Source organism: Aethalodelphis obliquidens, unplaced genomic scaffold (genome assembly GCF_003676395.1).
Source record: "Aethalodelphis obliquidens isolate GAN/ISIS:26980383/991018 unplaced genomic scaffold, ASM367639v1 scaffold47, whole genome shotgun sequence".
Classification (NCBI taxonomy): domain Eukaryota; kingdom Metazoa; phylum Chordata; class Mammalia; order Artiodactyla; family Delphinidae; genus Aethalodelphis; species Aethalodelphis obliquidens.
The window spans coordinates 521,649-537,809 of record NW_020837991.1 but is presented as its reverse complement, the minus strand read 5'-3'; the positions used below and the strand labels follow the sequence as shown (position 1 = coordinate 537,809).

At 39.9% G+C, this 16,161-nt stretch overlaps 1 protein-coding gene across 12 annotated transcripts in view; it reads right to left on the bottom strand.

Moving 5' to 3' along the window:
* HERC2 (HECT and RLD domain containing E3 ubiquitin protein ligase 2) overlaps nucleotides 1-16,161 on the bottom strand; it is a 232,145-nt gene that overhangs the window by 100,566 nt on the left and 115,418 nt on the right. For all 12 annotated transcript variants that reach the window (XM_027082455.1, XM_027082463.1, XM_027082459.1 and 9 more), the window contains 8 exons: nucleotides 14,425-14,567; nucleotides 10,568-10,835; nucleotides 10,286-10,422; nucleotides 9,731-9,829; nucleotides 8,035-8,203; nucleotides 7,806-7,931; nucleotides 6,003-6,111; nucleotides 5,746-5,885 (listed from right to left, as the gene is read on the bottom strand). In XM_027082455.1, the coding sequence (XP_026938256.1) occupies nucleotides 5,746-5,885; nucleotides 6,003-6,111; nucleotides 7,806-7,931; nucleotides 8,035-8,203; nucleotides 9,731-9,829; nucleotides 10,286-10,422; nucleotides 10,568-10,835; nucleotides 14,425-14,567 (1,191 nt within the window). The remainder of the gene's footprint in view (nucleotides 1-5,745; nucleotides 5,886-6,002; nucleotides 6,112-7,805; nucleotides 7,932-8,034; nucleotides 8,204-9,730; nucleotides 9,830-10,285; nucleotides 10,423-10,567; nucleotides 10,836-14,424; nucleotides 14,568-16,161) is intronic.

Below are 16,161 nucleotides of genomic sequence, written 5' to 3'. Positions count from 1 at the left end.
AGCTCCTTACTTCAAGAAAATAGTAAGTTTCCAAATTAAAAGGAGCTAATAAATACCTAAAATGACTGCAAAAAACCTATTCAAGGTATTTAACCCCAATTTATGAGACAAAGTTCATATAATGCTGATTTATTCCACTTGACTCTCTCAAGTAACAACAGAGTGATACATTTCCAGATAGAACGATACATATAAGCAGCTGGGGGGCAAGTTCAGTAACTGTGCTTACAGAAAACATTCTTATCAAAAAACCTTTCATAAATGCAACAAAAACAAATTTGTGAAGTTTCTACCTCCATTAATGGTATATCTGGAAATTCATCTAGCTCTCCCATTGAGGACAACTAGAGGCAGACAAAACATTTAAAGATGAATAAATCTTGAAAGTATCAGAGTTAACAAGGTGATACAGAATTATGGGACCAAAATCAGAGAAAGGCTGAGATGAAAGGTGTCAAGATGAGTGCCCCATGGATCAGAGGCTGCTTTTCCCCGGTGTATTTATCAGTTTCTAAGGAGAACCTTAAAGAGGACACATGGCACTTCTGATGGCTTCCTAGGGCGAGGGGGCCAGGAACCGGAGTCCAGAGCTCACCAGGAAAGAAGGGGATGGCCACAGAAAAACTCACACTTTGGGCTGGGATCCCAACAGAAGAACCCCTAGAGGAAGGGTGAACTCTACAGGGTTGACTGTTTGTGTTCAGATTGCAGCTCTGCATGAAATCACCTCAATCAATGAAACTGGACTGAAGTGAGCCCACATAGTTACTTACCCCAATTACCTAGAAGAACAACCCTCTCCCCCCAATCCGTGGAGAAAGATAATATCTTAGGCCTCAAACTGACTCAAGAAATAATTTTTTAAACATAATGTCCAGTACATGATGGAATGTGAGACAAGAAAACATGACTAAAAGCTATGAGAATGACAGACAATAGAAAGAGACCCAGAGAGGCTCCAGATATTAGAGTTCTAAGATACAAATTTTATAATAACTATACTTACTATGTTTGAAAAGACACTGAATATCTCAGCAGAGAATTGGAAACTATTTTTTAAAAAAGAAAGAAAGACTAGAACGGTTAAATACAGTAATTAAAATTTAAAATTCAATGAATAGGTTTATGAGCAGACTAGACTCAGGTGAAAACAGAATTAGTAAAAAATATCTAGAATGAAAAACTGAAGAGCAAAAGTTTAGAAAACATAAACGAGAAGGTGAAAGACTTAGAAGACAGAGATAAGAGTAACAGGTGAAAGAGGAGCCCCAAAAAAGAAGGAAAAGAAAATAGGGCATCGATAATACTGGAAGAAATATTGACTGATGGAAAACTTCCCAAGACCAACAAAAGATATCAAGGCACAAATTTTAAAAGCCCTACTCTGAAAGTTGGAAGAGAAGATCTTAAATGTTTTTACTACACACACAAAAAAGGGTAATTATGTGAGGTGATGGACGTGTTAACTACCAACCTTACTGTGGTAATCATTTTGCAATATACATGTACCAAATCATCACATTGAACACTTTAAACTTACACAATGTCATATGTCAATTAAAGCTCAAAAAAGCTGGAAAATTAATTAATTATAAGCTCTACTAACTACAAGAAAGATAAATACAAAGAAACACATATGTACACACACATAAAATTTGTGTAAGATAGAAACAAGAGTACCTCAAAAGCAGGCTAAGGGGAAATACAAAGACTGAATAGCTTTAATGGAACAGTAACTACACTTGCAGCTGACTTCAGCAGAAAAAATATAAACCAAATTACAATGGAACAGTATTTTTAAAGTGCTAAAAGTCCCAGCAAAAATATTTTTCAAAAATAAAGGAGAAATAAAGACACACAAAAAGAGAATTCATAACCACATAGATGCATTAAAGAAAATATTAAGGGCCATTCTTCAGGCAGGAGAAAAATGATGATGGATGAAAAGTGAAACACACAAAAAGGAATAGAAAAAAACTACAATATTAAGTATGTGAAAAAAATCTTGACAAATATTACAGAAAATAACAATCATATGCCTTGTGTTGTTTAAAATTTACATGTGTAAAGTTTTTAAACACAATAATAAAACCATGGTAATTTAAATCAGAATGAGGGTTAATGAAGTTAAAGGGATCTCAGGTCCTTGCATTGCTTAGGAGGAGGGTAAAAGTACTAAATAATATTAGATTTTATAAGTCAAAAAAGGATGTCACTATATCTTGAGTAACTACTAATACCAAAAATGCATATAACATACACTACTCATATAGTATATGAATACACACTAAACGTGTAACTTCTAAGCCAAGTGTGTGTGTTGGGGAGGCGGTGGTTGGCTAACTAATAAAGAACGTATCAGTCCAAAGGAAGATGGAATGGAGAAAAAATGGAACAGAAAACAGGCAGAACAACAACCAAAAAAAACACTAAGAAGTTGATCAATTAAAAAAATATATTTCAGTAACTGCCTTAACTGTAAATAAATACCTAAAAGATCCAAATAAGAGACAAAGATCATCACATTGGAATTTTTTTAAAAAACAGAACTATCTACAACCTCCACTAATCACAAGATTACTGAAATATTGAGGGTAAAAGGCTAGAAAAAGATACACTAAGCAAACACTAACTTCACCATAAAACTGCAGGAGACATTCTTTCAGGCATGCATAAAACATGTGTAAAGTCCCATTACATGCTGAGTCTTATGATCATACAGAAGTTTCCCCCAAAATGTCAAAGATCAGGCAGGATACACAATCTGAATGCAATGCAGAAACCAATAAACAGATAGAGGTAGAAAATGCTGACATGTTTGAAAATTTAAATATCAATGAATATAAGAAAATAATTCCAATTCAATTTTAAAAATACTTTTAAATGAATGATGATGAGATATTACTACATATCAGCATTACAGGATACAGCTTAAGCCATGCTTAAAGATAAATTTAAAATTTTAAGTTCATATATTAGAAAATATGAATGTGAGAAATTAATGAACTAAGCATTTGGGGCGGGGGTGGGGTGCGGAATCAATGTAAACCTAAATTCCATAGGAAAAAGAAATGAAAAAAATATGAGAGACAGCAATTCAAAGCCAAAAGTTGGTTCTTTGAAAAAACTAATAAAATTGATAAACCCATGGCAGGCTGATCAAAAACAAAACGAAGTATTCAAAGTTAGCCTTGAAAAGGAGATTGCTCTGCAGATTCTACAGATCTCCTTCATAAAGATAAGAGAATATTACAAATTAGGACTAGAAAGGAACTTCCTCAACATGATAAAGGCTATTTATGAAAAACCCACAGCTAACATTATATTCAGTGCTTAAAGACTGAAAGCTTCCCCACTAAGTCCAGGAACAAGACAAGGATGCCTACCCTTGCCACTTCTCTTCAATGTAGTACTGGAAGATCTAGCTGAAGCAATAAGACAGGAAAAAGAAATATAAGGTATCCAAATTGGAAAGGAAGAAGTAAAACTATCCCAGTTCACAGACAACATGCTCTTAAACACAGACAACATGATCTTACATACAGAAAACCCTAAAGACGCCACCAAAAAACCCCACCAGAGCTAATAAATAAATTCAGCAAAGTTGCTGGAAATAAATTCAACACACAAAGTGTGTTGAAAATATGCACTGTAGGTGTGTAGTGTATATTTCTATACACTAGCAACAGATATTCCAAGAAGGAAATTTTAAAAAATAATTTAATTTAATATAGCATGAAAAATAAACCCTTGGGAATAAATTTAACCAAGAACCCATAAGACTTACACACTAATCACAAAACACTGCTGAACGAAATTAAAGAAGACCTAAGTAAATGGAAAGACAACTGACAATTCTGTCCAAAGTGATACACAGAGTCAATGCAATTCCTATCAAAATATTGTTTTTTGCAGATGCAGAAAACTCCATCCCAAAATTCATACTGACTTCCAAGGGACACCAAATAGTCAAAAGAATCTTGAAAAAGAACAAAGTTGGAGGACTCACATTTCCCAATTTCAAAACTTACTACAAAAGCTATCATAATCACTGTGTATGGTGCGGTACTGATGTAAGGATAGGCAAATAGACCAATGGAATAGAATCGAGAGCCCAGAAAAAAACCTCTCACATCTATGGTCAACTGATTTTCAGAAAGGGTGCCAAGACCATTCAGTGGTGAAAGGACAGTCTTTTCAACAAATAGTGTTGGGAAAATTGGATACACGTGTAAAAGAATGAAATTATACATTATACCATGCATAGAAATTAACTCAAAGTGGTTCAAAGACCTAAATTAAAAGACCTAAAGTTAAAACTATAAACCTCTTATAAACATAGGGGCTGACCTTCACAACTTTGGATTTAAGCAATGATTTCTTAAGTTGACCCAGAAGTAAGTATGACACCAAATGCACAGGCAACAAAAGAAACAATAAATTAAATTTCATTAAAATTTAAAACTGTATCACAGAATCCTATCAAGAGAGTGAAAAAACCACCCACAGAATAGGATATTTGCAAATCACATATCTGATTTAATGTCCACAATATATAAAGAACTCCTACAACTCAATATCAAAAGTTTTAAAATTGAATTGACACGCCCTCCCCCAAAAGATATACAAATGGCAAAAAGCACATGATAAGTGGCTCAATGTCATTAGGGAAACTCAAATCAAAATCACAAGATACTATTTTGCACCCATTAGGATGGCTATAATTTTTAAAAAAAGAAGAAGAGAATAACAAATGTTGGTAAGGATGTGGAAAAACTGAAACAGCAAAAACATTGCTGATAGTAATGTAAGATGGTGCAGCCAGTATGGAAAACATTCTGGTGGTTCTTCAAAAAGTTAAAAGAACTACCTAATGACCCTGCAATTCTACTCCTAGTTTTGAAAACTGGGACTCAAACAGATTTGTACATCAATGTTCACAGCAACATTATTCACAATAGCTGAAAGGTACAAATAACCCAAATGTCCATTAAGAGAGAACTGGATAAGCAAAATGTGGTAGATACATACAATGGACTATTACTCAGCCATGAAATGAAGTTCTGACACATGCTACAACATGGATGAACCTTGGAAACCTAATGCAAGGTGAAAGAAGTCAGGCACACAAAAACACAAATTTTGTATGGTTCCACTTATGCATGAGGTACCTAGAGTTGTCAAATTCATAGAGACGAAAAGTGGATTAGAGGTTGCCAGGGGTTGGGGGAGGGAAGAATGGGGATTATTGCTCACTGGGTACACTCTTATTTTGGAATGGTGAAGAAGTCTCAGAAATAGATAGTGGTGACAGTGTGCAATATTCCCTTAATCGTACACTTAAAAGTGATTAAAATGGCAAATTTTATGTTGTATATATTCTACCATAATAAAAAAAGATATACTAAAAGATATACAAATAAAAAGACTCACTCTCCGTCTCTCCAATTCCACATCCCATCCAACGAAACATTTACTAGTTTCTTGAGATCCTTTTACTGTTCTTTATGGAAATACAAGCAAACAATCCCTGTTATTCTAGTTCCAGTGACCACTCATTGCTTGAAGAAAAAACAGCAATTCATCAAGTGGGTAGGACCATCTTCCCTGTTTTGCTGTGCACACAGTACAGTGCTCACCATATAAATATGAACTTTAAAGAGCAAAGTTAAGTACATTTGTTTCCACAGTAATTATCTCATTAATAATAGTTTGATGAAAGAGAACATAACCAGTCTACTATACCTGGTTCATTTATTCTGCCAAATGTATGCCTGGTGTTGTGTTTTCTGGTTTTGAAACAAGTTTCACAAAAATCGAAGTCATCACAGTTTCTGCATTTGAATCTAGATCCATTGATGGGAAACATCTGACAGCCATCACACCTGTTTTTAAAATAGCCATTGAGTTGAAAAGAAAAAGCTGAGGTCATTTATTAAATTTAATTCCAAAGAAAACCATCCTTCCCAAACAAATCTAGCAATATAAAAATAAAAACTCACGTAACGCCAGGATGAATACTAGGTACCAACTCCATTTCTGATAACAGCCCAGTCCAGTGAGACTGCTGAGGAAAGTCGACAATAACATCTTTTCCATTGGCACTGAAAGCTAGGACAGAACAGAAATTGTCTGGAACATCTCTGTCACCAATAAAAACCTAAAATTAAAATTAAATCTATAGGGCTTCCCTGGTGGCGCAGTGGTTGAGCGTCTGCCTGCCGATGCAGGGGACACGGGTTCGTGCCCCGGTCCGGGAAGATCCCACGTGCCGCGGAGCGGCTGGGCCCGTGAGCCATGGCTGCTGAGCCTGCGCTCCACAACGGGAGAGGCCACAACAGTGAGAGGCCCGGGTACCGCAAAAAAAAAAAAAAATTAAATCTATAATCTAGCTATGGGATATTATATTATAGTTATTTCTGTTTACAAAGAGTACTTCTCTTTTAGAGAGACATACTAAGATACTTATGGATGAACTAACACATGATGTCAATCAGGGATTAGCTTCAAAATAATGGAGGGAGGAGATCATGGATGAACAACTTTGGCCAGGAGTCTGTCAACTGTTGAAGCCAGGTGATGGGTACACAGAAGCTCAGTATACTATATTCTCTACTTTTGTATATGTTTGAAATTTTCCGCGATAAGAAGGTTTGTTTAATTACGCCAAGCAAAAACTCCATTCAATTATCTTAGGGACTAAAAATTACATTAATAACGTTAAGACATCTATTGCCCTTTGGTGAAAGCTACTCCAAAAGTTAACTTCTAAACCAAGTTACTATTTAAATTTATCTTTGTTTTGATTTGTAAAACTTTGAAGAATCTCTTAAGTAAAGAAAACTGTTAAAGTAAAATGTTAAATAAGCTATTTGTTCTTATGTAACCTAAGAAATACCAACACTCCTGCACCACCATTGCAGCCATTTCTAATCTAAGCTGTTTGACAGTAAGAGTTTTCTCCAAGACTGAAACAAGAAAAAACAAAGAAAAATGGCACTGAAGGAGTTTAAAGATAAAATAAAACCACACATATATCTGGATCATTTCTCATGCAATTGTTAAAATGGACATAGTATACCTTTTAAAGTATGCCATGTGTTTGATTTGAAATCTCAAGAATATCACATTAAATATTAGCTGAGGAGAATTTTGTGTTTCCAGTTGCTAACTCCTATCATTTGCACACATCCATTTAAATTTAGTCCTAAATTCTTACACAGCATTAAGAAAAGAGAGAAAAACACTGAGGAAGCTAGCTATTTGGCAGAAGGATTGACAGAACAAGTTTATAGAACCCCAACATGAGACAAGGCCACCCTGAGACTGTAACAGATTGAGATAAAACCAGAACCACTCTTTAACATATCTGGTCACATTCAATCTAATCCAAACCACAAATCCATCCTGGCTGCTCTGCTTCCTTGCTCATCATAACCTCACTGTGAGTCCACTGTTCTTCCTCCTAAATAATCTTCACTAAGATTCTTAGAATTACCCCATTCCTTGAACCCCTCCCCAAATACACAATGCAAACCCCATTAGTCTTTGTTACACCCACTTATGGAGACACCCCATTTTCCAGGGTATGCATCCTCCCAAGTTGCAGTGAGTTAATACATCTGACTCGGTCCAACAACAGGTGTACTCCTGGTCTACAGAGCACTGAAAAGCAAAACAACACTATTTATGTATCATAAGGCTTGCCTTCCACTTGTTTTTCTTGCCCTCGAATGAATAAATTAAAAGTTACATTAGTAGATGAAAACCTGGCACTTGGAGTTTTCTTGCCTGGGGAACATTACCTTTCACAACCCCCGCACTCTGATGAGTCACAGATCCCCACTTGTACTTCGGTGTGGTAACTGAGGCTTTGACGCGAACTTTATCACCAATCTTGATGTGAGAAGGGGAGCTTGGTGGAGGATAGCCTAGAGATTCCAATAAAAAAAATGAACTATAATTAGCATTCATTTCTGGGAACTCTGAATCTAACTAAGAAAGACAAAAGAACTTAATAAAGAATGTTCTCACCTATAAGTTCCACATGAATATACCTAACCCAGTAGGTGCCTCCTTTCTGCTGCCAGTCACACTGCACATTGAGGTCATGTAATCCATCTCTATCCAACTTGATAACTTTGCCCACATCTCCTTCACACACTTCTTCATATGTTCGACAGCATCTAACCATCATTCCCACCTAGAATTAAGTTAAAAATCCAGTACAGTATATAGGTGAAATGATCAATTTTAAGTAGTATTACTCTAGTCCTAAGAAAACTTTCCTCTACCCACCAGCATGCTCTCAAAATCATTTTACACTAAAAGGAACCAGGGCTCTTTAGAAAACTGCCTGGTTCGATGTCTGGGGCAGGAAATATACAAGATGAATTTGGACCAACTTGTGTCATCAAGCAAGGGAGCTATCAAAGATTAACAGGGTCCCTCAAAAGAACAACCTGACCAAAAGGAAAATGGCTGAAACACATCAAATCCATAACAGCCAATAAATTCATCATAATGATAATAAGCAAAATAAAGGTTCTTGGTCATCTTTTTAAGTACCAGGGCACCAATTCACCACTCTGAAAATTGATAACACAAGCAAACAAACAAAAAACAACCATTTATTCTGCCTTTTCTGTGTATACAAACTATATTATAGTTTATCAACCAGAGTTGATAAGAATGTTTTCTTCAACGAACAGAACTCCAGCTAATAAATTTGGAAGGGATGACGAACTTAGAAAATCACTATTGTGGGACCCTTCTTGATGGGTCTAGATAATGACATCAATGGCTACTGAAGCACCAAGATGGACAATTAATAGAGAATGGATGGCGTAGACAACAAGTGATGCTGCACGTTGGTCCATACGATACATTCTTTCCTAAGATGCAGCCCGAGTCCACTCACCCTCCAGCCCTCACTTTGACTTTACAGGAGATGCAGAGGAGAGGGAGGAAGATGAGGGCCAACGTAATTTTAGCCACAAATAAATGGCATGAAAAGGGAAAAAAGAGGGAGAAACTGTTCCAGGGTAAAAAGACACATCACCCAAATGTAAGATGCGTGATCTTATTCGTATCCAACTCTTTAAAAATGACTATAACAAGCCATTTTTGAGAAAATTGGGAAAATCTGAGCAAGCATTATATGTAAGATGATAGTAAGGAATTATTGTTTATTCTGTTAGGCAATGCGAGGTAACAGTAATGTCGTTATGTTAAAAATAAAATCCTCTATCTATTAGGGATACATACTGTTGACAAATTTATAGGAGAAATGAGATGATTTTTGGGATTTTCCCAGAAGTATACTAACTAGAACAAAAGAATTAAAACAGGAAAAGAAAGGATTTAAGGTTAAAAAGGACTACATAAAGAGCATAACTAAATGTTTAAAATTAGATGGCAATGAGAATAATTTTTTTTTTAAATAATATTTTTTTTAAAAGAAAGCAAAAACAGATTGTAAAAGTGTCCAAAACGGGGGTAATCGAGAAGCACAGGGCTGTGTGCCACGTCACTGTGGACAAGCCACCTCTTGCTCTCTGCCTCTGGTCCCCCCGCCCCCCTTGCTCATCTTCTGCTCCTCCGTCCTCTGCTCCAGCCACAGCGGCCTCCCCTGCTGAGTGCTGCACCCTCCCTCTCCAACTTTCTGAGATGCTCAGACATTTGCTGAATGAAAACCTAAACAAAGTTCCAGCCTAAGACAATTACTCACCTGAATATTCTCTCTCACATACACAGCATAATCATCATTACTCAAGAAATCAGCTCGCTTTTTGTACGTCTGGCTCTCTGTTACAACAGCACCAGTAGACTACAAAAGATAAATACATTTTTTTTAAATGGTGAACCGATAAACCTACTTAAAAAGAAAGTAGTTTGTGAAATCGATAATATTAAAAAAAAGTATAAAATATTATTCTATGTTTTCACTATGAAATTCTTCATTTAAAAGAGACTAATAGGAACAGGATGTAAGCAGGATAAATCTCAAAAGCTGAAAGTACAGAAAATTTCTGAGCCATATCCAAATTAATCCCATAAAACAACTGGCTCAGAAGTCAACGTGTCGCATAAATAATGATTTTTTATTAAGAGCTCCTCTAATGGCTACCCGACATCATTAGATGTTGGAACAAGGGTCTGTCTTAAAGCTAAAAGTAGTTAAGAGACAGAAAACCCAGGCAGCACTTCGTAGCTTTGCCTCATGCCCAGCAGTGGTGCAGAGGAATCCAGAGCTCAGGACAGATGGCACGAGGGGAGCACTGACCACAGCATAGGCCGTGGCATCCACATCCTCCACCACCTCCTCGTCTGAACACTCCTCAGACCCCGTGTCTGCATCCGAGAGATCCGTGACCTGCACGTCAGCATGGTCCAGCAGCCACCCAACCAAGGCTTCCACGCCTAGGAGCAAGCACACACAGCATAACCACAGTGAGGACCACAGCGCCTGCCTCCCGAGGGGCCTCTGACGTTAGTATTTCAAGGGAAGCCTACAAACAAATGCGTGGGCGCGTTAAGTCCAACACCCACAAGGAAAACCCAGTACCTGGCAAGCCAGCAGCATTCCCAGAGGCGCCAGTGAGTGACTTCAGTGCAAACTCTATGTTCCTTCTAGGAAATCCCATTTCCATGAGCTGAACCACAATAGGCAGAGCAGGACCAGGAGACTGCTTGTGCTTCTTCGCTCTAACTGGGCGAACATGCTGCACAGGAACAGGCGTCGTGGCCTCACTGGAGCTGCAGTCTTCAAACACAGGGCTCAACGGGTGAGTAGACTCCACAGCCAAACACTGACACACGGCCAACGCGGCAGCCTGGGCAAATGGGGTTTGCAAATCAGGGGACTGAGAAGTCTGGGGAAATGGAGAGTACAGACTGCTACCATGAACTGCAGTACTAAGCCACAGAAAGCCCTGGCTTACGTGTGTATTTTTAAATGAATGGATAAAACAGGTTTAAAAACAGCAAAGACAACTTCCATAGTCGAATGCAGAGGAAAGATTCAATAGTCAAATAACTCCTGCTTCAGTACACACAGAGTCTACCTAGTAAATGAGCTAATTATCAATGTCCACTGAGGAAACTTCACAGCAGCCCTGAACGCTAAGCGAGCGAACACAGGTGAGAGGCCTGATGAGGTGGGAGAAAGGGACCCCCACCCTTCCACATGACAGGTCAGTGCCCACAGCCTCCCGCTTTCTTCCCTCTGCACGCAGGTCAGAGATGGCACAGGACCCTCTCGTGTGTCACCAAATCAACTCCCAACTATTCAAAGGCAGAAAAGCCACTCTGGGGGTTAAACATGGTATAAAAAAAAAATGAGGGAAATAAAGAATACTGGGTAACAAACTGCAATGCATCAATGAATACATGCATCACTGTGGCCTGCAGCTGGGAACTGCCTGCCTCCAGACAGGGAGCCCTCTCCCTTGTCCACTTGCAGCTCTCTTTCCCTTCTCTTCAGTTGTTCTCACAGCACTGAGACTTGCTCTTTTTTTTTTAACTGAACACGTCGGAAGGCATTCGGAAGAAACAGAAGACACCCTTGGGCCTTCCAGTGCTTAGGAAGTGTCAAAAGCCTAGGGTTTTGCTGTGAAGTCCGAATAACTGGGAAGTGACAGGCTTCCTAAAAGCTTACAATTCAGAACCAGATCGAGCTAGGGATTCTGGTTCTGGTAATGGACAGGGGACTGGACTAAGCCTCTGCCGTGATAATAATTATGAATTCTGGACAAAATATTTTTTAAAATTGTTTGAAGGTCCCGGAGAAAACAGGAACAGGTGCAACCTTGGCCACAGGGAAGCCCACAGGCAAGCTGCTAAGAGGGGCACTGTCACTGGACTGCGGCCTGCCAGAGCAAGTAGACGTGAGGGAGAACCACAAAATGCACATGTGGTCTACACTCAAATCTTTGGCTGACGGCAAAACTAAGCGTGTGTGAGACTCAAGAACCCAGCCAAAAGAAACTGCTGGAAGGCCCAGCGCTAGGGAGACGGTGTGACATCCCAGTCCAACCAAGTTTCAGCACGTTGCTCAAGATGTAAAGGTCTCCACTGAAACCTCAAAGAGATTCTAAATCCCACAGAATTAAGAGACCAGGAACCAGGACTAAGGGCAAAACAAAAATAAATCATCACCAAAAAGTCGAGAACCAAGCCTCCTTAGACTGAGGAAAACTATCAGGTACTGAACCATCTACAAAAATAAAATTCCACATTCTCCAGAGGAAAGTGACAGACCCAGAGCCCATACGACATAATATCCAAAACATCCAGAATACAATAAAATTTTTTTAGATATGTAAAGAAGCAGAATCGATAATCAGAAGAAAAACTGCCAATGGTAGCAGACCAACAAGTGGCCTAGGCATTAGAATTAGCAAATAAGAAATTTAACGTAACAATCAGAAATATGTTTTAAAATATACAGTAAAAGACAGGTATAAAGGGTGAAGAGATGGGAACTGTCAAGAACGATAAAACTATAAAATACGAACAAAATGGAAATATGAGATCTGAAAATATAAAATAAAGGATTTCTTGGGTGGCTCACAGCAGATTAGACCCAATAAAGCAGCACACCCTGACCTTTAAAACAGTTCAGTACAGTTAACCAAGCCATTTAACCAAGAGACTTAAAAATAACAGAAACTCACTAATAATCTAGCAGACTACAGCAATAATCTTAGAAAAGAACAAAAGAGAGTGGGACAGGAAAAAATATCATAGTCAATAGTTTCCAAATTTGGTGGGGGGAAAAAAAACATCAAGTCAGAGATACAAGTAACTTAAGCAAACCCCAAGGAGGATAAGGGGGAAAAACCACCTACACCATAAGCACCCTTAGTCAAATTGCAGAAAACAAAAGGAAAACAGAAAATATTAAATGCAGCCAGAGGAAATGAAAGACATTTCATACAGAACAATAAGAATGTCAGCTGAATTTCCATCAGAATCAATGGAGACAAAGCAATGGAAGCTCTCTCTCTGGTACAGTAGCCCTTCCCGGTCCTTAAAGGACAACTCTAGGTCTCCTTGTTTCCTCGAGTCTTATCTTTCCCCATAACACTGGGCACCTCCCAGCATGGCTCGGGGGTGCATCTGCCCAACATCCTCTTCATTGCTCAGTGTCCTGTTTTTATCTCATAGGTGACTGGCAACACAGCCTTGCAGCAACTTTAACCTGATCTCCCATCTCAAGTTTTCAGACCTAAGGAGTAGCTGGCATTCAGGCCCACTTGGAGAAGGCCCGGCACCCTCCTCTCCTGCTGCCCCTGTGCCCAACATTTCCTGCCTTCTCCCTTTGCCCCCCACCAGCTTCCTAGCTCACTCTGGATCCTGGCTCCCCACAGGGTCTTAGTCTCTGAAGATTTCTACTACGGTATTTTCTGCCTGCCAAATTGAGCACTCACGGTTTTGGTTTTTGTGTGCGTTTTTTAAAAATTATTTATTTATTTTTGGCTGTGCTGGGTCTTCGCTGCTGCACGCGGGATTTCTCTACTTGCAGCAAGTGGGGGCTACTCTCAGTTGCAATACGTGGGCTTCTCATTGCAGTGGCTTCTCCTGTTGCGGAGCATGGGCTCTAAGCACACAGGCTTCAGTAGCTGCAGCACGCGAGCTCAGTAGTTGCGGCTCACAGACTCTAGAGCGCAGGCTCAGTAGTTGTGGTGCCCGGGCTTAGTTGCTCCGCAGCATGTGGGATCTTCCCAGACCAGGGCTTGAACCCGTGTCCCCTACATTGGCAGGTGAATTCCTAACTAGTGCGCCACCAGGGAAGCCCCCAAGGTTTTACTTTTTTCTTTGATATTTTGTCCAGAATTTTTGATGTAGTACAAAGCAAGAAGTATTTTTTAAAATACCTAGTCCTCCACGTGGTGGGTCGTGAAAGTTCCCATCATGCTTAGACCTGGCCAGATGTCAGTCTCTTCTATAGGAACATGCCCACAGCCCCACCCCTGAATATGCAGTGCAGTGCACATGCTCCAAAACAGGGTGTTGGTTGAGAGCCTGGCAGCAACAAGGCATGCTCAAGACAGGCTTTGGCGTGAGTGAACAAATAAGCAAGCACCATATTCCTAGGTCTAATGGGGCTCTTTCAATAATAATATTTCCTGGAAAAAGACCCCTCCATGAATATTTGAGCATTAACACCAAATGCTGAATCTAGCTAATTTTTACAAATAATTCACAGAAACTTTAAATAAGATTAAACTTTAACTCATTCATTCTCTAACTAGTATTGTAATATTCTATGACAAACATGGTTAAAACCTAGTCATAAGAATTACTTCGGCATATCATTTAAAATTCAGACTATATCCTTAAGAAAATACACATCTAGGAAAAGAAAGTTGTCCACAATCTAATGCACTGGATTAGAATTGCCAAGGCTACTGACTGTACCTCAAGCTCCTGTTTGTCAAATATGGCCTTCACTGGAGACGGCTGGGTGGCCGAGGCCAGTAACTGCTGCAAGAGGATCATTGGGGGCTGTGGCCCTTCAGGAGACATGTCCCCAAGGTCAGGGGATGAGGCTGCTCCATCATCTGAATTTAAAAACAAAATATGGATGACACTGTATTTCCAACAGCAAACATCTCCTTACTACAAAAGATAGTGCATTGAGCATGTTAAACCAGGTATGATTTCTACTTCATCAAGCATCAGATAACCAAAATCTTCAAGGCTTTTTCCACTCCCTGCTTTTTGGCCTCGGTCCTTCTTTAGTTCATCTGTCTGTGCCTTCAGAGCCAACCAAAGCTACCTCCCAGATTCCTGCCCTTGGTCCAGTTCTTAACCTTCTCCATCTTGGTGCTCACTCAGTACTCCAGAAACCCCTTCTATGAACACTCCCAAGTCTGTATCTCTAGCCCTGGTTTTTCTGTTAACGCTTGTTCAGACTATAAACTGACACCAATCCCAAATATGACGTGTGGTCAGGGTGATGTCTTTTGTTGTAATCTGAGCAGCTTCGGGTGAGGTGTCTGGCACTTCTTGTTTGCCCTGGGACCACTGATAGCCAGGTCTGGTTACAATTTCAACTAATCCTCTAAGACCAGAGATTGTAAATCGTCTTGAAGTGCCAGAGAGTCAACAGTTTAGGCTTACCGACCACAGGGTCTGTCACAACTACTCAACTCTGCCACTGAAGTGTGAAAGCGGCCAGAGATGACATGTAAACAAGCAGGTGTGGCTATGTTCCCATAAAACTTTATAAAACAGGTGGCTGTGGTGGATTTTTTAAGCCCTGCTCTAGACAGCTCCATCTGGAGCCCTTGATCTGCCCCAAGCGTGGGAAGGTAATCCGGATTCACCGCTGCCATAGCTCCACATCGGGGTGACCACAGAACAGCCAATCCAATTCCCTGGGCTCTGCTTCCTGATCTTCTAATACAACTGTGGATTGTCTTCAGGGTCCCTAATGTCTAATACGGAACGAATCTGCACTTCCATTAGATTTACCTCCATGATGCCCTCTGAAGTCTGGGAAACAAAACGCAACACCCCACACTCCACTGGGCTTTTCTAATTTTTGTCAACAGTCCTCCTCCCTATCCTCCCTATAACTCAAGCTTGAAACGTCAGCCATCTTTGACTTTTCGCTAGTTTTCCAAAAAGATATCATCTAAAAGACTACACCATCACAGTGTCTACTGATTCCTTCTTTCCATTTTTCATGCCTTCCCCTGGAAGACACCTTATCACTTGACACAATTGCCCCCATATCCATGATCTCCTGTTTCAAATACTCCTATAACTCACTAGCGTATATATTTATCTTCCTCAACATCAATCCTTGTCATGACAGGCGCTGCCACAGCTTTTCCAGTCAGCCTTACCTCTCATTCTGGTAGTCAGGGCACTCTACCACATGACTTCAACTGACCTCTCCAGCTTTAGCCCCACAGTCCTCGATAAACCCTGAGCTCCTTACAAAGCTCAGTACCCACATACTTACCGCTTATGCCTGGGCTCCTACAGTCTCCTCCCGCGGGACGGAGACGCCTCAGTAGCCTGCACCCAGGGTCTGCCACACACTTCCGAGGCTGCTCTCCCCAGCCCTCAGCTGCCAGCATCCCCCAGACGCCTGTGAACCTGTGCTCACACGTCTTACAGCACACAGGCCCGTACCTTGGACAG